General features: G+C 43.4%; 1 protein-coding gene across 2 annotated transcripts in view; it reads right to left on the bottom strand.

Moving 5' to 3' along the window:
• adamtsl3 (ADAMTS-like 3) overlaps window positions 1-21,790 on the bottom strand; it is a 114,772-nt gene extending 92,982 nt beyond the window's left edge. For both annotated transcript variants that reach the window (XM_083993003.1, XM_083993004.1), the window contains exon 1: window positions 21,455-21,790. In XM_083993003.1, the coding sequence (XP_083849129.1) occupies window positions 21,455-21,508 (54 nt within the window). In that variant the 5' untranslated portion in view covers window positions 21,509-21,790. The remainder of the gene's footprint in view (window positions 1-21,454) is intronic.
• Window positions 21,791-22,317: the final 527 nt, after the last annotated feature.

Raw genomic sequence — 22,317 nt, 5'->3', positions numbered from 1 at the left:
CGCTCGGGCTGGCGGTGCAGCTCATGTGTGCTGAGGAAGGTGGCTGGATATGTGCTACTGAAATGAAACGCAAAAAAGAGGCTCAAGGCGAAGGCAAATAATTGGATTTGGCTCGGTCTGGACGTGAGTGTCTGCTCAGCAATGTGGCTATGTTTGCACAGCTGGAGCGTGTGCCCAGGGTCATCTCAGCGGGGAGCAGGGTTTGGCACTGCTGGGCACAGCCGACACTACAGTACAAGCCCACTGAAGAATCACTGGACGCCTCCCTTTCCCTGTCGTTCCCCTTTTTCAGAAACATGCGAGGCGCAAGGACGCACAAGGCTCACAGAGGAGTCCACTCACAAAACACCAGTTCAGCTTTGGGAAGGCAGTTTTATTTTTCCCCCAATCCCAACTCCTGGGCTTGCTGGCAGCTGGGGCTCTTGTGTTATTCTGCCACCATTATGATAAGTAAAAGAACAACTTTTGGTTTTCCTAACTATGTTTGATGGGAAACAGCAAGAACACTGAGCTTACTGAAATCAAGATTGGATATCATTCACTCATCCTGTGTATGCAATACTCTGTACGATCATTCTATCTATCTATATATATATATATATATATATATATATATATATATATATATATATATATATATATATATATATATATATATATATATATAAAACATGTCTTTCTTTTGAACTGTCAGTGCAGACAGAAACTGCCATGATGGTATTACAGCTCTGATGCCTTCCCCAAAGAGCGACTACAGTTCCTCTCTAAATAGGACAAACTTGACAGCTTAGCTGGCAAAGCAGGTGAGTTTCACCCTCCGAGATGAGGGATCTGTCTCTTAAAACCTGCTGGCCGTGGCTTCGGTTTGTGTAAGAAATGTTTTTCTTTCAGAGTGAAGAGCAAACCCCTGGTGGCATGAAACCTAAGAGCAGCCAAGTGGTTGGAAGCTGTCTCTCAGCAGCGCTAAAACCTCCGCAAGCTGAGGCACTGAATCAAGGTTTATTGTCAGGAGGAACAGGTTTGTCATGAGTTGCACAGTGCATCTGCACTTTATAGCCTCCATCCTGCAGGAATACTGTTTTGGAAGGATATATCATGCTCGACTTACAATGCGAACACACACACAAAGACGGGAGAGTATCGCATAAATCATTTAGTCTTGCATACATGCAGTCTGAAGTGGAGGGAGAACCTCAGGCTGATGGAGTACAGTGTGATTGTGCATGAGGGAGATGGAGCTACCAGACCCTAAAAACTGGAAATCAGAGGGTCCATTAAGTTTTGGACGGCACTCGGTGACAGAGCAGATAACAGCGCCTCGAAAATTAATGGAATAAAGTTACACCACAAAATAACAGCTCATCTACTTATGGAAATGTGATACCGTGCCCCTTATCAAAGACATTCAGGGCCACCTAAACACCTGAGTAGCTTTGTTAAGGACAACCTCAGAGTTAAAGACATCGCTCTTTAAACAGAGCAGACATCTGAGACTCTAAAACCTCATAGTGGCATCTTCATCTCCATTGTGATTGCGCTTCTCTGGCCATGAAAGCCTTTCTTCTTTTTTTTCTTTTTTTAACTTGCATTAAGAAAGTAGCTTTGAAAAGGCGCACTACCCTCTTAGAAATTCCTGACAGAATTGACTTGCTCTGGCATCTTGAGTTTCAATCTGATAGCTCCGAAATTGCCTCTGCAACCAAAACCTTCCAAATGTGGTCCAAGCAGCCCGTCCATTGTTGTTGGCGTGTGTAACGGAGATGGGTTCACATTCTGCAGGCTTCACGTTGGCTACAGATATCCAGGTGACACTGAGATCCTGAGGGCATATCTCTGGGTGAGGAGGGGAGATGGAGCCAATGAAAGCTTTTCAAGCGCAGCTTTATAGTAATCTGGTGGTGCTACCAAACACCCCGGTGTGCTTTGGAACAAGGGCATGACCTCTACAAAAACCTTCACTGCCACAAATCAGCCTTTTTTAAAGTTTTTTTGTCTACTTGGAAAAAACTCTTAGCAATAATCAAGGTAAAATCATGTAACATCATGGTAAGGCCAAGAAAACGATATCCAAATAAGTTGCATCTGGCACAATAAATTCTGATATTGATACAGGTGGCCTCCCAAGCTGAACAATGGCAGTTCCCATAACATATCCCCTTGGAAATTGAACAGCCTGCCCTTGGCCGGGCTCTCTATTTCTGTTTCCAAGGATTAGAAAACCAACTGGACCCCTGAGATTACCCTGGTGCCAGTAAATGTGATGCCTCTAGCAGGTGGACAGGTAGTGAGCACTCTGTTAATCTTTAAGAGTTAGGTGGGCAGGAAGGAGGGAATCATGGGTCACAGAAAGGACAGAGAAGTAAAGACGTGTGGCGGGGGCCTTTGGAGAGCGCCGCCAGCGACGGCGCCGTCACCAGCCACGGCGATGATGGAGGCTGAATGTGTTCTTTGCTTTTCCTGTGGACTTTATTCGTTATTTTAATTTCCGACACCATCACAAATCACAACCGGCACCAGGAATACAACAGCAGTGTTCATTTCCCATTTCCTTATGATTCACACCTTTACATTCATTTAAGAAGACAAGTGATCTATGATGAAATGAGTCAAGAAAATTAACTACATTTATTAATGATGAATCCAATAAGCTGCACATCTTTAATTTTCAATTCATGCACCATTATCTTCAGTATTGGCTAACATTAACAGCTTTTGTAGGAGGATAATCATAATACTGAGAGCTTAAACAAATCACAAACATGCAGTATAATGATATTTATAAAAAGCTAAGCTAACGCTAACATAATATTATCATTTGTTTAACAAGGTTAGCTATCTTTTTGCTAACAGGCCATTGGATATAACTGTTGGTGCCTTCTAATTTTACAGACAAAATAAAATGTCTTGAGATAATTACAGATAATTAGACAATCTAACCATAGACTGTCATTCTGTCCCTTTCTTTGCAGTCAAATAGCCTTCTTTACAGAGTTTATGTTGCGTTGCCTGACAGAGGAAATACAACACAAAACGCCTCTTTAGCATCTGTGCTGGGTTTTATGAGGTCTCTGTGGCAGAACAACCACAGCATTCATGTGAGACGCTTGGAAGGGAACTTCACAAAATCTTGACGTGATCTTTTCTGTCGCCGACATTCTCCAAATGACTTCGCAGGTTATTTCGCTCTCAAACTTTTAACATCTCTGTCTGCGCTCGTCCCTTTTCTTTCAACAACCAAAACGTTAATAGACCATTTACGGTGAGAAAACTCATTTCAAACTCGTATTCGGTGGTCACACTCTCTTGGATGGGGAGCTCAATAAATTTGAGAGTAATAAAATGTTTTCCATCTGATGAAAAAAAAAAAAAAAAGACTAATAAAGTGTGTAGTGAGTTTGGAACCACAAACTGTGATATTTTCTGGTTCTGGTTTCTGAATTCTTAAACTATTATTACTCCGGGAACCCTGTTATTATTTCATGACTGCACTATAATGTGTGTGCTGCTAAATATATACTTTATGCAAAGCCAGTCTACTTCTCATTAACTACTGCATGTGATTTAATACTGAGTGTTTAACATTGTCTGTTAAGCTTTTTTTTTCAGTTTTGGTTGTTTTTATTGCATTTTTGTTGCCTGACCTTTGGTACCAGTGTAAAAAAAAAAGCAATAAAAACAAATACTTTTGTAAATGTAGTTAAGAAAGATTGATAATGAATCTCTGATGTGACAACTGTTAGAACAATGGAGGAGATCATTACTGCCACAGAGCAGTTGTCACTGATGAAACAGGAAAGGATGGAAGCACAGAGGGCCGCGCACACGGCAGCCTTATGACAACACTGGGTGTGCCTGATATTAATGAGACACAAGTTGTGGATCTGCCCTGATTCACTTGCGTCATCCAAGATAACTGGGGCATGCAAGTTCACTGAGGGTCCAGGAGCCAAGCCGGCTTCTTATGGACAGTAAAAAGCCCTCGACTGGATGCAGCAGTTTGACTAGTACGACCTCTGACATGTCAGACAGTGATTGACAGTCACTAAGTCCTACCTATGTGGGGGTTTCGCTGCCCCGTGCATGTGTGTATGTGATTAGCGGCTTCACTTGCACTGTTAAATCTGGGAACTAACCGGCCAAGCCTCTGCAACAACCTGGATTAGTGCAGCGGAAAGAAAAACAATCCATCCTTTGCCCTGGATCATCACATAAAAGCAGGGAAATGTCTTTCCAAATTTATCTCGACGGTCGGAAACTTTGTCAGTAATTAGCTGGGTGCGCATGGGGGGTGCAGCTGCAATCAGATGCCATTATAAAATTAGGGTGTTAAGTTTGTTGAGGTACACAAAAATATTGCACAAACACATGCTGGACTGAGGGCCAGGTGTAAAACGGGCCTGAGTGCTGACACCAGTGACCTCCCCCAGCCTGTTTGGAATAGAAAATGAACTTGACATGAGAACGCTTACACCTCTGGACAACTGCTACCATATTTCTATTACTTCATCGTTCTCTCTCTCTCTGTCTCTCTGTGCGGCGGAGGAAATCATCTTGCCCTCGGTGGCGGTGATACACACCTTCACCCTGCACAGCGCTGCAGAGGAAAAGACCAAACACAGCATGCACTGGCCATCTGTCTCCTTCTTTTCTCGCTAGAGTTTGACCCGCGAGGCGCAGGATGCCTGGGAGCTGAAGTAGGTTAGAGCCAGGAAAAGGGAGAGGCTGTGGATGAACCCCCACCACCCCCAACCCCCCCAACCCCCCCGGACCGAGCAGCGGGGCTCAGCAGGAGCAAAGTGAGTCAGTCAGTGGGCATGCGAAAGCCACACTGTGGAGCTCAGGCCTCAACGGCTGCGAGTCTGCACTGCAGGACTAACAAGAGGAAATTAAACAGGGATTTATAGTGTAAATGTATCTCCATGCTGCTCGCTGAGCTTTCTTAATAAGCACAAACAAAAGACAGACGTTAATCAAACATGTCCAGTTGATAAAGAGATGGATAACAATAATAATAAAAAAAAGACGGGACATGTAAGCTCACACTCGCATATTTACTTTCAGAAAGACCCGAAAGATAACGGCGTGTTGGAGCAAGAATCACCTAAGGTTGCATTACAGACACACATGGTTGCACAGATAGAAAAAAAAAAAAGTTAGAGACAAGCGAGACAGTTTTGGCACACATTGTTGAACATGAACCTACATCCTCTGCTGCACCTCAAGGCGGTCTGTCTGCCTGACACACCTGCACGCAGCAGCTCCGCTTACTTAACAGCTGGTGCTTCATGCAAACAATACCTTCAGATGTATGCTATACATGCTTTAATTCATAAAAAAAGGCTCCTTACAATCTTACATTTCAAAATGTAAAGCTCCACTGTTGTATATTGCAAAACTTAGGGAGCTGTCTTCCAGCATCACAGCGATCTGTAAATCTAAATGTGTTGTTAGCATTGCCCAATTCCACATCTGCTGTGTAAATTAGCGGTCTGCAAGCTCAGTCTGGTTTTAGGGAAAATATTCCCCTGCAAAAATATTTGTTGTCAGCATAGATTAAGCCGCTGCAATTACAACCACATATTGTAATATTAACACTGGGGCGAGTAAGCATCATTCAATCTGAGGTGAGAGACTGGCATTTTGTTAGCTTTGGGCAAACGCAATAAATTCCAAACCTGTTATGTAAAACGATCCGCTGCCAGTTACATTTAGGTGGAGCTATAATGCGCTCAGACAAAAAAAAAAAAAAAAAAAGCTGAGCTGAGCTGATTGATCGACCAACTGTCGCCGAGCTGACTTCTGATTAACATGCTGTGCGCGCTGTGGGAAAAATAACTCGCTCATTTTTACGCATTTTTTGGCGGTTACATTGTCCAGTTTATGGTATATGGAAGTTTTATGTCACCTTTTCTGGATACACTGGCCCACTTGTCTTCTCTCTCTCTCTCTCTGCAGGCTGCACGGTCTGCAGCAGCAGAGTCAAACATAAAAGTTAAAAGTCTGTCGGAGTAGAATCAGCACAGAAATACAAGAAACACCTCTGTTTGTCAGGTACTCATACACAAGTTGCTACAGTAGCTGCTACACTGCCAATTAGAAAAGCTGAGTAGCAGAGCTTTAGAGAAAATCTGCTTCAGACACTTTTTTTTTTGTTATAAAACACGCCCTTCACAACCATCCAGATCTGTTTAAATGTGCACCTCATGCAGAATATTTTACCTTCCTGTGAAAACAGCACTTTCCCTCTGCACTACATTTTTTTTCAACCACTGAGTGCACCTCCGTATTCCTCCACAGCCCGCAGGTCAGCTGGGTGAGTCAGGAAAAACGACGCACGCATGTAGTTTTTATTTCGCTGACCTCACCGACTCGCAGCTTCGCCGTTCACTCCCTTTACATCACATCAGAGCTCCGGCAAGTCGCTGATGATGTAAAGTCAATTTGTCTCAGTGCTGCTGCTGCTGCTGCTCCTGCTGCTGCTGCTGCTGCTTCATATTAAAAGCACTGATCTGGCCAAACATGGGGTGGGCTTTAATTGTGAAGCAGTCAGAGGAAACTAAGTCTTTTATGATTCTGTGGTGGCTCAGAGCGGTTTGAGGCTTGTCTGTAAAAGTTGAGATTGGATGTGTAAAATCTCTGGTGCCCAAACGTAGCCTATATCTCATCTGAGATTCTTCTGCACTGCAAAAACTCAAAATCTTTCCAAGAATATTTGTCTTATTTCTTGTCAAAATGTCTCATTTCTAGTCAAACCTAATCTCTTTCCACTTAAAATAAGACTCATCACCTAAAAATTAACTTGTTTTTAGATCATTTTCACTTGTTTCAAACTAATTTTCATTTGAAATAAGTAGAAAAATCTGCCAGTGAAAGCAAGTTTTTTGTGCTTCAGTGCTTGTAATAATAAAGAAAAACTTGCTCCACTGTCAGATTTTTCTACTTATTTAAAGTGGAAAATTTGCTTGAAAAAATTAAAAAAAAGTGTCTAAAAACAAGCTACTTTTTAAAATGTGATGAGTCTTATTTTGTGTATAATTAGATTTATTTTGACTAGAAATGACATTTTGACTAGAAATAAGACAAATATTCTTGGTAAGATTTTGAATTTTTGCAGTGTGTTTTCTCCGTGTTTATGATCCATCTCTCTCTTTCTCCATCGTTCCCTCACCGCTGCCGACTTTCCCCTCCTCTCCACAATATTCTCGAGGGCGGTGCATATTTGGCACGGAGCTGGCTCTCTCTCTGATCATGTAATGATTTGCCCGTAACGATTACTCTCTCATGCGATGATGGAGCGGTTTGTACCTGTCCCATAGAGAGCTGCAGCCAGCCGCATTCCTGCTGCGCCCTTCTGCCAATCAACGTCAGCCCAACGCACTTGTCTCGCGCCGACACACAAACACACACACACACACCTTTCACCAGCTTTCTCTGCTCCTAATGCTCTGAGGAGAAAACAAACACACGGTTCTTGTTCTCCGTGACTACTGACACACACACACACACGCAGTTTGCTTGTTTTGCGTCGGGGGAAAAACATCCCTGTTTTCTCTGTCGGTGTCACAGCTCAGGCAGATTCTCCCTGGTTCCGCCCTTCATCAAAAAATAAACTATGTGACTTTGATGAGCGGTGCAGTTCCCTCCAGGCAATAAACTCCTGAATATGTCCCCGTGTTTAGCCGTTCCATTCTTATCAGCATCCGCTCAGTAGTGAGATGATGATGTAGCGTTGTACACCCGGAGCAGACACACAGCACAGTAGTAGGAAACAGTGAGAGTGACAGATGAACAGACAGATGTTTCCCTGCAGTGTGGTAAATGTCAGCGGCTTCATCAGATGAGATGAGCTTCATGATAAGACTCATTGATTTGACTCATCTTCCACTCAGAGCCCAACTTTTGATTCTGAGCAAAACAATGTTAAATTAGCGTCAATAAATTAAAGCAGAAGTAAGTGGAATGTTTTTATTAATATAAGTCTTAAATAGTTGTATCTTCCGACAGCAATCACTTCTATAGAGTGTTTGTTCCGAAACACGGGTCTGTCAGTCACTCTGCTCTGCTGTAAGCCGAGGAGAAAACTTTTATCCAATGAGGAGAGAGAACGGCATAAAGGGGCGGTCCTCTCTGTGCGTGCAGCCAAGGGATGCACGTGAATGTGGTGACGTAGGGACGAGGGCGGGGACTGCTAACTCCATCTGCTGACAGGAAGTTAGCCAAAACCACCGGATCGCTTACTTCTGCTTTAAGATGGGGACAGTATTATGGGATGGAGCGGAAACACACAAAATAACTTATTTTGTGAAATGTGCTGTGCAAAACAACACAACCAATTAAAGTTCCCTCCAGATACCTTTTAACCCCTTCAGACCCTGCGTCCATTGGAATGGACATGACATATTTCTCTCTCTAAACAAATAAATACTCTGTAATTCAATGATGTCAGCAATGCTAGTTACTGATTGGGTCCTGATTATCCAACCACAATGATGTTATGACTTTGAGCACACTCTGAGAGAGTGACAGACATCGGACAAGACAAGCATGGTGGACTGACTGCAGAGAGGGAGGAGCAAGCGCCCATTTTCATTCAAAAATATAAATTTATGTTCATACTGGCCAAAGCAATTTGCTGTCAGTATCCTTTTAACTGTTACAAGTCATAATATTTGAAGTTATTTTAAACAAATATCATATCATTAATTTGTAGGATTTTTTCAAAGTCCAATGTCCATTGCAGTGGACATCAGGAGTTAGGCGAGGTAAGCCAACACTCAAATGCTTAGTGTCAGTATATAAAGAATTAAAATACCTGTAAGCTTTTCATAGGTAAAGCATGGTGTCACAGTTTATTTATTCATGATTATAACATTTTTAATATATATTTTTTGTTCATAATGTTCTCATAATCATAATAATGGATGTCAAAGACTCCCTTAAACGTCTCATAAATCTGAACTTGACTCCTTGAATTCAGGCAATGAGGAGGATGTTACCAGGAGTGAAATAGGTGGTAGGCCTAAGTTTAGAAATTAAGACAGTTTTTAATTCTTAGTATGTGGTTTTCATCAATTTAATGTCTTATCTAAATGGAATGGATAAGTATTCGAGAGTGAGAATACATAAAATGAGTTCAAATGTGATTGTTTTGTTATTAGATTCAGAGAGGGACAGTGGAGAGGTTACAGTACATGCATGCCAGAAGAACTTATGTGGCAGATGAGATTGAGATAGAGGAGACAGACAGTATAGTGAAAGAGGAGGACAGGAGGAGATGACAGTAGCAAGGAAGGAAGAAATCAAGTGGCGTCACAGGCCATTCACTACGATCATGGACACTTCCTTTGAGAATCCTCCAATTGATGAGGATCATCCCATAGACCCTATGAAGACATCAAACAATATACTGTATACAGTGGCAAGAAAAAATATGTAATTTCTTAATTTTCTGCATTAATTAGCCATTTAATGTGATCCGATATACATCTAAGTCACAAGTATAAACAAACACGATGTTCTTAACCTAATTCCACACAATTATAATATTTCATGTCTTCATTGAACATGTCCAATAAACATTCACAGTGCACGTGGAAAAAGTAAGTGAACCCTTGGATTTAATACGTGGTTGAAGCTCAACCAAACGTTTCCTGTAGCTGCAGATCAGAACTGCACAACACCATTGGTCCTTACAGAACTGTTACAGCTCAGCCATGTTCTTAGGATGTCTGGTGTGAATGGAGGTCATTCCATAGCATCCCTATTGGATTCAGGTCTGGGCTCTGACTGGGCCATTCCCAAAGGTGGATTTTCTTTTTTTGAAGCTACTCTAGATTATCTGGGTAGTAGATTTACTTCAATGTTTAGGCTCATTGTCCTGCTGCATCACGCTATTCTACGGAATTCAGCTAGTGGGCAGCCACCCTGACATTATCCTGTAGGAAGTCTTGATAAACTTTTACTTTAAAAAATAAATACAAAAAATTAAATCTTAGTTTCAACAGTCTACGAAATATTTTCCCATTAGTGTTGTGGAGTGGCAAACGTCAGGCCTGCAATGGAAAGCAAAGCAATTAATGCAGAAAACTAGGAAATTCCAAAGGGTTCATACTATTTCTTGCCACTGTACCTATATATATTATACCTAAAGTACAGTATGACATGGTTGACATGCCAGATTATGATGAAAACAACGAGGCTACCAGATGAAGACTATACATGAAAAAACACATCTTTTGTGACAAGTGAGACATCCTCCTCTCTTCTTGCAGGCTTCTATCAAGTTGATGTACATGTTTAGAACTGCACACAAACTCAAAACCATGCAAACATCCAGTTCCAGATGTTTAGGTTTTTTGACATTTTATAGCCTTTTAGTCCTGGCGTCCATTGGAATGGACATGAAAAAAGACTATTAAAAACATGAGTTAGCAAAAATGTTTTTTTTCTACTTTGTTTTTATGTTTGAGAGGAGTCAGAATACATAAAAAAAAATTTTTTTTGCTCAGCCAAAAAAATGAGGGTCTGAAGGGGTTAAATTAAAAAAAAGAAAGATGAATACTTAGTTCAACATGGTCTTCAGTCATAAAAAAGCACAAACAGTCTGAAGGGGCTGGAAGCAGCTACACTTACGTCCTTGTTGAAATATTCTGGATCACTGCTGCCTGCACTGTGGTGACCGGTGAAAGAGTGCTTCATCAAGATGGTTGGTGTTACAGGAAACATTTGAGCCTCCACATGTTTGAACCGCAGTCAAACCCAGACTCTGCTGAGGGGTCTGCTGTGCACTGGAATAGCAGACTGAAATCCTGCATAGGAATTATGCAGGATTTTTATCTTAACTATGCTTCATTTCTTAATTAAACAGCTTCAGAGTGATTGTGATGGTTAAATGTGTGCGTATTTGTTATGTGTGTATGTGAACACCTATATATGTAGGTATGTCCACATATATGTATTTGTACTCTATTCTCTTGTGATCTTGTGATAGGGTGGGTTGGGCATGGGGGCTGTGGAAGTGGGAGAGCAGTGTGTGTGTGTGTGTGTGTGTGTGTGTGTGTGTGTGTTTTTTTTTGTCTGTTGTATATCATACAGTATGTCTTTGTGTCATTTTGTATGTGGGACCCCCTCGAAAACGAGATGGCGCATCTCAAGGGGCTATCCCAAATACATTGAAATTGAAATTGAAATTGAAATTGAAATAAATTGTAACTTGTTACGGGGAAAAAGGAGGCTCTCTGCCTTCCACCTAGCGTCTCTTGGCCGAAATTCAACCTAGCAAGATCCATGCCGCCGCCCTGGTGTCCCAGCTCTCGTCTCAGCAGCACCGTGACACAAACGCACCCCATAACCTGTAATCTCTTGTTTATGACTACACAAATATACACGCCGTAAAATCATATATGATAAATAACGCTATCCACCGCTCTATTGATTGATTTCTCGCTGGCTTGGTTGAAAACAAATGCACATGGCTGGGAGGAGGGTTAGCAAAACAGCTGAAAAGTGACCAGACTTACATAGTTCCCCTTTAATATTCTATCTCAGCCCTGAAATTCTTGTTACTCCCCAATATATATATATATATATCATTATCTGTGACGATTAGTCGACTAATGACACTAAATGACGACTACTGGTCGACCAAGAAAATCTTTGGTCGGGGGCAGTCCTATTGTCTGTGAAATACAGGATGAATGTACTTCCTCAGGCGTCCAACAGTTATTGCAGCAGCACAGTCTGCGGGGTAAGACAGACTCTGCTGGGTTTCACCTACCCTGCGCCTCACCCTCAGCTAGTCCGCCATCTGTCTGCAGGTCTCTCTGTTTGTCTGTCAGTCCGTCTGTCTCTCAACGTTGAGCTTAAAACATCTGAACACACAGTTGAAGATCTTTCATACGGAGCGGCCTGGGCTACGTATCTGTCGTATCATCTGGGTGGCTTCACAGGCCACCTGGTGACCACAATCCCAACTATTCCAGCTATGAGGCCAAATCATGGCGAGATGAGAGAAGAAACTGTACTGATAACACAAAAGGCCTTATTTAAGAGAGCATTATGTCCCATTGAAGTGAAGGAGTGGAGGGGAAGGTGGGGGGGGAGAAAAATGAAGGGTGAGTGACATGCTCAATGTCAAATGTGCACTTTTCCAGGTCACGGTTGCCAAATACTTTTCAAGCCGCATACCTGTCATCAGGGAGACAGGAGGAGAGGAGGGGGGGGGGGGGGGGGGGGGGGTGCTGAGAGGATTGGGACCGGAGGACGACAGATTCCAACAAGCTGGGTGCATGCGAGACCGTTTTTGCATATGGTACACGTCCCCCCCCCCCCCCCCCCCCTCCTCATCCCCGCCCACTGAGATCACAGCGAGACACCACTGGGGATGATGTCACCACACGGAGGAATGCTGGGACAGAATTCCACAGTGGCACTTCAAATGCAACACCACGGTGAGACAAAGGCCTCCTCCTCCTCCTCCCCCTCCCCCTGCCCCTCCCCCTCCGGGCCGATGACCGAGCAACAACGGTGACCTACAGGTGCATTTTTCCTCATAATGGTAATCATTTTTCCCGGGTCACGCATCAATCACTGCGCAACACACAAACAGGACCGTACAGGCTTTTTCTGGAGACATCAAAACCTAAATAAAGGTCATTTCAAGTTCACAGTCAAGTTCGCTCTCAGTTCAGACCCACCCCCACAGTCAGAAGACTCACGCTTTTTTTTCCAGCTGAAGAAGTTCTAATCAAAAATACATATGCACGACCTGTCGACCGCTACCTCACGCCCACACTCTTAGATAGAACACACGCTCAAGATATACTTTACACTCACAAAGAGCTCAAAGGGCTTCCTTAAAGAGGAGACCCTGGCCTCCTCACCGCCTCCCCCCGGTGTGTGCGTGTGAAGTGCGTCTAAGTGCATTTCATAGAGGGCACCGCGGCCTGAGTAATCCCTGTGAGCAGCCTGGGAATGAAGAAGGTGGATGAACCTTTGGCTGCCTCCGTCGCACCACAGACACACAAATCACAAGACCACAGACACACACTGGAACACACCTTTACAGTGGTGGGAAGTAAGTAGGAGTCACAGCTACAACTAATCATAAAATCATTTTTATCATCTTAACACTTCAAAACATACCAAAGTAAAGTAATTTACAATCTTCGACATTGACATAGATTAGTACTGTTTAGTACTGTTTAGTACTAATCTACTCAGATAATATTGATGCTGCATGATGACAGGATTAACATTTAAAGGGATAGTTCGACATTTTGGCAAATTGGCCCATTGCCATAATCCCTATAGTCATAGCAGTAGGTTTGTTACCTTTAATTGTCGGTGCAAGCTGTTTTTAGAACGGCGGAGCAGAGCCGTGAGCTGCTCAGAGCTATGCTACGGAAGCTCATGGGATTTCTTGATTTCCCTCATCAAACTCATCAAATACACAATCCAACAACTGCTCTGGTGGACAAGTTGTGACCTGCACATTCACCACGCTATGAGATAATAACAGAATGTTATGAGTTTTTTTCTAGACTGCTTGCTCAAAAACTGCCTCCCACGACAACACGCATCAGCGGTTGGTTTTGCATGTATTTACCTCGAAAACAACTCGTAACGTTCCGTTATTATCTCATAGCGTGGAATGTGCAGGTCACAACTTGTCCACCAGAGCGTTTTGGAGTTGTTGGATTGTGTATTTGATGAGTTTGATGAGGGAAACTAAGAAATCCGTAGCTCTGAGCAGCTCGCGGCTCCACCTTTCTAAAAATAGCTTGCACCGACAATTAAAGGTAACGAACCTACTCCTAAAACTATAGGGATTATGGGCCATTTTGCCAAAATATTGAGCTATCCCTTTAATATGTATAACTTCCGGGAACAATATGACAATTTAATAAATACCAGTCTTACATCTGTCAATCAAGTAGCCAGTTAGCTTAGCACAAACATACAAAAGTAACAATGTGCCTAAGGCACATTTGCTATGGTGAGTTATTATTATATCTGGTGTGTGGTGTGTTTATTACAGAACCGACAGTATAAAACTGTCAGTTTGCAGTTTCAGTGCGTGTATGGTGTTCTCACTGTCCCATCTTATTGCTAAAATTAAGCATTGATTTCTTGCTGTAGCTATTAAGCAGACAGGTATGGACATGGGATTGATCTTCTCATCCAAACCTCAGCAAGAAAATAAAATTAGTGTCTTTCCCACAACATTTTTATGGTTGTTAATTTCAGTCCAGGTTGATTTTTGTAGCCAACAATGAAAACACTGATAAATGTGAATGTATTAAACTGATTTCCTGAATAAATTCCACTCATAAATAATATAAAAATGTAGAACTTTTAGTTGTAACAGTTGTACAGTGCTAGTGCTAGTTTTACTCATTAAGACTCTTGATTACTTTTTCCACCACTGCACCGGTGTTGTTGTTGGTGGTGAACACGGTCTCCGTGGAGACTGCAGGATGCATATTTACAGGGGGCTCGCGCACAACCACGACACACACCTACTCTGTGAGCATGCATGATTACACGCTCATCAATCAGCTTCTGTGGGTGTATGCATAGTAATCCTAATAGCACCTCATTTGTAATGGGGTTTCCAGTGTTTAGTCATGGCGGTGCAGCGTTTACTCAAAGCACATGTGGCCACGGGGGGAAGCAGATGTGAGAACCCCAGGAAGCATCATTAGCCTTGCAAACATTGGCCGCAGCCAGCCGTGGAGATCCTGTCAGAGAGCGGCACTGAGGCTCCTCAGTCAGTCAATCATGTTTCCACTGGATTTAGCCGTCTGTCCGTCCTGTCTTTACCCCCTCCCCCCTCTTCACACGTGACCTTTCTCACACTCGTACGCAACCTCCTCTTCCCCTCTCCAAAAAAGAGTGAGGTCAGAGAGAAAGATAACTGGTGTTGTGTTTGCTTTTTCATGCCTGTCAACCAGTCAGTGAATCTGGAATTACTGCATCTCCGTTTTCTCTCCGACGAGCTCCACTTGAATATTTATGTTTCACTTTCCAACTTTATGCCGATGGCTTTGTTCTACATTCGCCCTGCTTGGCCTTTTGCTCTCTGAGCATGCTTCATGCAACTCTTCCCCTCTCACTCCATCAATATTCCCCCCTCTCCTCCTCCTCCTCCTCCTCCCTCTCTCCATTTTTACAGACATCTCTGTGTCTGTGTGTGTCCTTTCTCCTCTTCCTCTCACCTAAATCCACATCAGTATCACTCCATAAATATCCCCCTCTTCTCTTCTATCCCCTACCGTGGCACTTGCCTCTCCAAGTCTGTGATGGTTTTGTTATCTTTTACTGCCTTGTCTTTAACCCTTGCCTGTGATCAAGGTGTTTTTCCTTTTTTCCCCCTCTTTTTCACTTCCTACATTTGAATTTTTGTATTAACACGTCAATTCATCTCACCCTGACATCATTTTTCCACTCGTTCTCTCTCTGTTTGAAGGCTACAGTGTAATTACCGTCTTGCACATTTCTCAGATCCTTTCATCCTGTCCTGTTCCTCTACCATTCTTGACCTTTTTGCCTCTCTTCCTTCTTCCTTTCCTCTCTCCTTCCCTTCGTATTGTCCAATCTGGCTTCCTCTTCTCTCCTGACAATCCTCCCAAGCACCGTTTCAAAACTCAGACAAACACACACACACCTCCTACCTGCCCTCCCCTCTAATTAGGCGTCACGAGAGGGTCCCATTAACACCACTCCCCGGCACTCCTGCTGCAATCCCACCCTGGGACGGATCCGAGGTCAAGGCCGGGGCAGAACAGAACAGAACAGAACAGAACCGGCAGAACCAGACGTATGTGCCGGAGCCAAGGCAGGAATCGCTGGGGCTGCGGGGTTTTTCTTGCGGCTCTTCGGATTGGCTGTGTGTGAAAAAATGTGGAGGCCAGATGATGCACGGAGAGCCCCGGCTGCAGCAAATGAAGTTTGAGCTGGCGTCCAGGAACACACAACAGGATAAAACAACAACGCTCAATCACGCTGATGGAGGGGACGTGGGCCCGCTGCAGATGGAGCCCAAGATGTTTCATCAGAGGAACAGGATGCCAGAGGCTCAGCTTTCAAGCACGGCAATGACAAATAAACCTCACGGTGAAGGAACAAATACGCTGACAATGGGCTCCAGAGGAAACGGAGCGAGGGGACGGAGGGGCAGCCACCTGCAAGATCACAATAGAGCCGAGTATCTGTGATGGGCGTGGGAGCCACAGAGGGCCGCGCTGCTCAACTGGACACAAAAGGTCCGTCTGCTGTAATGTTGCCATCTGCTGGCAGGTCTTTATCAATGCGTGACAGTTTGATATTAAAAAAATCAAGACTTCTTCAGTGCATGTGGCACAATGAGACATATTCCATTTCCTGAGAGCCACATAAAACCGCAAAAAAACGTTGCTTTTTTGATACCGAAGCCTGAACAACATGCCCTCTTGCATAGACTCTGGCACACGCAATGCAACATGATTCCAGCGAGTTATGCCATTTACTGGCACAGGCCGCTTTGGGCAGTCAGTCACAGCGTGTTATTAGAACTCAGCATCAAGTGATTGAAAGACAAACAACACTATCAAGTTCCACAAGAATTTGGAGAGGGAAAAACAGCAAGAGACAAATTCTCCTTTTACATCTTTTTGAATTTCACAAGACCTGTTTGCTTATCATTTTCTAATCTTAGACAGTTCACACGGAAGGAATGCATTGATTCAGTGATTTTGGTGACAGCTCAAGAGGAAGATCAATACCACGCTTGTACCATATGAAGCAGTGGATGGTCACCTTATGTCGGCATACACCACCTTTTAAACACAAATGACATATGACTAAGAAAAAAGTCACTTCATCTACTGTATCTGCCTCTTCAATAGGAACAAGTCTTCACTGGGATAATGAAAAAAGGGGAAAGAGTCCTTTACAAATTATGAAACCAGAGTCAAACTCATCCCATGGAAAAAGAAGCCAGGTCTAATTTTATACTTACTCCATTTGTGCCACATTTGCAAAATCTTTGATTAGGGTTTTTTTTTTTCGTTACAGTGGCTGCTTTGAACCAAAAGAACTGGCAGTGCCGAAAATTTACAAACGAGGTAAAAGAAAAAAATTAGAAACTGACTGCGACTGCTCTGAGCCTCCATGTTGGTTTATTGTAAGTTACTGCAGAAACTGAACTTCTTCTTCCTTGGGACTCGACACTCGATAGAAGCTGCCATCTCTTGTTCTGTTCTGCAGGACTTTTCCTTCGCTGGCCCACTGAGAATGGTGTGAAGCTACTTCCTTTTGGGCTGGCTTTACAGGGATGAATGCCTGCTCTCTCTCTCTCTGGGCTTCCAGGGCTGGAAGATCCGTATCCCGACGCACCTGAGCGGGACGCAACCGGAAAAATTGCTACCGCGCCAGGAACATTAAGGGGACTGCACGAAGGAGCGAAGCGTTTCTTGGGTACCTTTGCAATTTGTGTAAACATGAGTACCAGTGAATTTTGGCCTTGGACTGTGAGTAACATTGCACACATACGCACACACTTCCGCACTTCCACGCTAAGCAACCCTGAGTCTCACTCGGCAGATTAAGCCCAGATGGGAACAATGAGATGAGTATGGAGGCTTTTGCTGCGTAACTGAAAACACTCGCTCTTGTTAACGCACTCCAAAAACTTGCTCCATCCATCCATCACTGGCCAGATGTTCTCTGAAGCCTTTTCCTCTGCTCCTCAAGTGGGACCAATCCCTCTCAAAATTAATTCACTTCCCATTCCACTCGCGTCCACAACAAAGGCACTCCTCAAAGCTAATTGGATAGTTTGTGGTCTTTATGATCAAGCGATCAAGCAGGAGGAGCGTGTTTCGGGGAACAAGAGATGTTGTTGTTGACGGACGCTCACTTGGGACCATTTGCACGCCGTGACCCCACTTAATCCTGCCATTAGGCCCCCGAGCCTCCCCATCCTGAGGACTTCAATACACTCTGCTGGCTGCATTCAAACTCGGAGAGGGACCATTTCCTTGAATAAACATCAAAATCTGTTGGTTTTTTGGCTAATTTTCTTTTGAATTCCAGCTGAGTAATTAGAAGAAAATCATGTAGTGAAGCGAGAGTGGCAGCCAAACACTGTGAGGAAGTCTGGCAGCTGACTTGTATCCATCAAAATGTTGAAAACCGTAAAACATGTAGTTTTCCACTAACTCCCAAAAGGAGCATAATCATCAGCTTCAAGAGAGATATCATTGTCAAAGTCTGTTTGCCTACTGTGTTTTATTTGCAGCTATTACGAAACTCGGCGTAATTTATTCACCTGAAACTTCGCTGGGAAAAGAATAATTTTTACTTAAGATTTAAGTGTCTATGTCAGTCGTTGCCAAAGCAGACCGTCACGTCACTGCAACACATTAAATAGGAGTTTTTGGTTTCACGCTGTTTATGTGTGGCGGTAAGCTAATGTCCATAATGCTTTCACTCATATTTCTGAGTGATTTCTCCCCGTTTGTGCTGATTAATACATTTTGATTGCAAAAGCAACCGCAAGCCACAACCGTGACACTAGCTAGCGTTAGCCAACAGGAGCTTAGCAAACATTAGCTAAGGTAGGTCAGTATTTTTCTGCCCTTTGTGAGGCCATTTGGACAAAAAATAAAATGTTATATTTCTTATATAATCAAACATTATAAAGGAAGAATGAAATAAGGATGAACATACTTTTTAGAATACAATCGGGACGAAGGAGCTACATTGTTAGCTTGTGTTAGCTTTCACATCTTGGTTATAGGTTTATGAATTTAAGAAACATTGATATTATATTGGGAAACTTTTACACTTGAATCTGTGTTGTTTGTTGCTCATAAGTGATAATACATTGAATTCTGAGATAGATTTTACATTTGGAAAATATGGCCCACTGCTATGACAACAGTTGGACCAATGCATCCCTATTTGTAAGATAAAATTTGACAAACTGAAACTGGCAAATACTAAACTAATATTTAACACACAACTATTTAACTTTAACAAAAAACAGAAGCACAAAAGGCCAAAAACAATGAGAGGCACAGAGGCAAATGTGCCAAGAGAACAGAAAAACAAGGATTTGCTTTGCTCCATAGCACCAGCAGCTGCCAAATCATTATTAAAAACCACCGACCTTGGTGCTCAGAGATGCTTGGGTGTCTTTTAAGGGCACAGCCTCCTGCGCACACAGCCACCTTCAAATCCTCCTCCAGCGAAAAGGAAAAAAAAAATGTTTCTGGAAGGTTCCACTTTGCTGCACAAATCAAGGCAATGGAGCGAGAGCAACAAGACCCTCCAAGAATCACTTGAGGTATGTCATTATGTCACCCACAAAGGAAGGTCTATTCCATTTAGGGTTGGAGCCACGGGCCATTTGGCCCACACACACATATCACACAACTTCCAGCAGCCATACACACAAATATAGAGTCTCATTCTTTCGTCTAATAGTAACGCAGAGACTTTGACCTGAGAGCGAGGATGAAAAGAAAAGGCCAGTGCATAGCAGAGACCCCCGGGGGCGGCACTTGTTGATCCCTGGTGTCTGAAGCGAAGCTCCGGGTCATTCTGGTGTGTGTGAACAGATAAATGTCCAGTGCTGACTCATGCTGCACAGTCACTCCTTGGACAGATGGGAAATCTTGTCATGTGCTGGCAATCACTCGACCACTTGAGCAAAAAGCCCAACTGAGTCATTTTTCAGTCTCGCTATGCGACAGAGACGCAAAAAAATAATTAAACCGCCGCCACTTGTATCACAGGAGTCAGTCAGAGGGCGTATCGCCTCAAACATTCTGGACACCGAGCTGAACAGCTCATTTCGCTGGGAGCAATCATTCATAATGCACTTTCATCGCAGATGATTTTCTGTTACTGAGCTAACACACACACAAACACACACACACCCCTTTGAGTACCACTAACATGATGAAAACGTCTGAAACATGCAAGTGACTCAGTTCACATATGTCATTTTTATCTAATTTAGCTCAATATTATGTAACAGGGGTCACTTTGTCCAGATTCTAAGGGCTAGTCTTCACTCACTCACTGCAGCCTCCTACTGCAGACTCTCAGCAGCAGCCTTACACCCATGCTTGTGCTCATACACAAATGATTTATGTGCCATTTCATGATTGTCTACCCAATATTTTAACTGTAATATAATCAGGCCAGGCACTGGACAGTGGCCTGGAAATATTGCAAAGCCTCAAGTGCTTATCTGTCACTGACATTCACTGATTACAGTGTGGACGTGCTCAGCTGGACTATATGGCAGCCAGGGTGTCTAAAGCCCAAATCACCTTGAAGTGCTATTAGCACCTGTCGTGGTCATTTACACATGCTGACAGTGGCATCCCGCCCCTCTGTTTGAGCCGTAAAGTCTGTCTCCAGGCCAAACAACTGCTTTGTGTTCCACTTAAAACTCCTGCTCAGGCTCTCGCTGTGCCGTTGTGCGGCAGCATGTGTCAAGCTTTTGCACAACTTGGCCCCGGATGACTGATGCATGCGTATGACAGGCCTTTAGGAAGATAACGTGTAGAAACCACTCCAGCGGTGATTAGTGCGAGCTGAGTGCACTGATTTAAGAAGTTTGCTCAGTGCAAGACTGATAAGCTGTGACCTTTCAAAAGGATGAACCGCACTCCGTCTATCAAGTTTCAGGTCTGTGATAGCAAAGGCAAAATAAAGTCTGACTCTACGGGGCTGTTGTGAAATTGATGCTCGACATTATTTCGATATTTTGTGCCACATTCTCATCGACTGTCAAAACATTCCAGTGTGTTCACAAACTGTCTATTACCATCAACCCAGGCTTTTCTATGACATAACATCACTTCAGACTTGTGACAACAGCACACTGCTGCTCATCTCATCCTCTGAAACAGCCCTGGGCCTGTTCCAGCATCACTGGAGGATAATAATGATGAAGACCCACTGAACATCTAGTCCCATTACATGTAGGCATAATCAATCAAAGTTAACTACACCTCTGTTTGATGGCTTCAGATCAAGGTCTATTTCAAAAGAGTTTTCCTGCTGAGCCGAGCTATTTAGGTACCAGATATGGCTCCTGTATAAATGTGGAGCATCAGAACAATGCTGTAATGAATTATAAATGGATCTAATGGAAAAAACAAAAAAATAAAAAACAAAGCACCTCGGTCTCATAGTGTTTTACAGCTGAAATCAAAAGCAACAGGTGTCTGGTTTCTGTCTTGATAAAGAGGAAAAAAAAGTTTCAAAGTGACAGACGCCAGCGTGGAATAATCACTTTCACGGCGCGTCCACTTCACCAATTGTCCCAAGCTGAAATGACGCGCCTCGCTTCCCCAAATAATAAAATGAAAAAAAAAAAAAAAACGCTTGAATGACTGGCAGCGTTGTGTTTAATTGGAAGAGAGGGTGAAAAAAGCGCGGCAGCTTTACTTACCTTCACCCACACCAGCAGCACCAGTCCGGTGGTGTAGAAGCAGCTCCCTGTCATCTCTGGCGCCGAGAAGTTCAGTGTGATATCAAAGTGCAGAGAGACAACTGTGACTGGCCGCGCTCTATCTGTCCGTGTGTCCCAGTCCCAGTCTGCCCAGTCACTCAGGGAGAAATGGGTCCGCTGCTCTCCCCCTCTGCGCTGCGCTCCGGCTCCACTTTACACACACACGCACACACAGAGAGAAAGAAAAAAGGTAAAAGTCAGCCAAGAACTGCCGGAGACGACATGACACTTCACGGTCGCAGTCCAGATATTTTGTTCCACCACAGCAAAACACGTTGCTGCTAAATTTATGTTTGCATACCAGGCGTGCGTCAGGAAAAAGGGGCTCACCCACCTTACATTCTTAAAGAAACACACTCCCGGGGCCGTTACGCGCTGATAGGCTGCACAGACATGCACAGTGATGCTGGGTGGTTCTCCTGGCTCTGGGTGACGGTGGACATACTTTCATCCCCAATGAAAAAAAGAAAAAAAAAAAAAAAAGCTGCACTGGCTGATATGAGCAGGAGTGTTCACAGTAAATAACCTGCACACAGTGCCAGGTGAGGTGGGATTGTTTGTAGTTCTCATGCAGTAAAAAGTCTGGTTTTAATCTATTCCCACTCAGTATGATTGTTCCAGACTTCTACTTGTGCTTGTGTCTTGATTTTTTTTTTTTTTTTTTTTTTTGCTACTTGTCCCTGCTCAAATTCAGCTCTGTTGTTTTGATTGGACCTTGCACGGAGCGGTTTGATCAGGACACATGTAAACAAGCCATGCACACACTTGTTCACCTCAGCGGCCTGGCTTGTGTTTATATATTC

This window comes from Trachurus trachurus (assembly GCF_905171665.1).
Source record: "Trachurus trachurus genome assembly, chromosome: 18".
Lineage (NCBI taxonomy): Eukaryota > Metazoa > Chordata > Actinopteri > Carangiformes > Carangidae > Trachurus > Trachurus trachurus.
The sequence above is the reverse complement of the archived record's forward strand: the minus strand, read 5'-3'. Positions and strand labels throughout refer to the sequence as shown.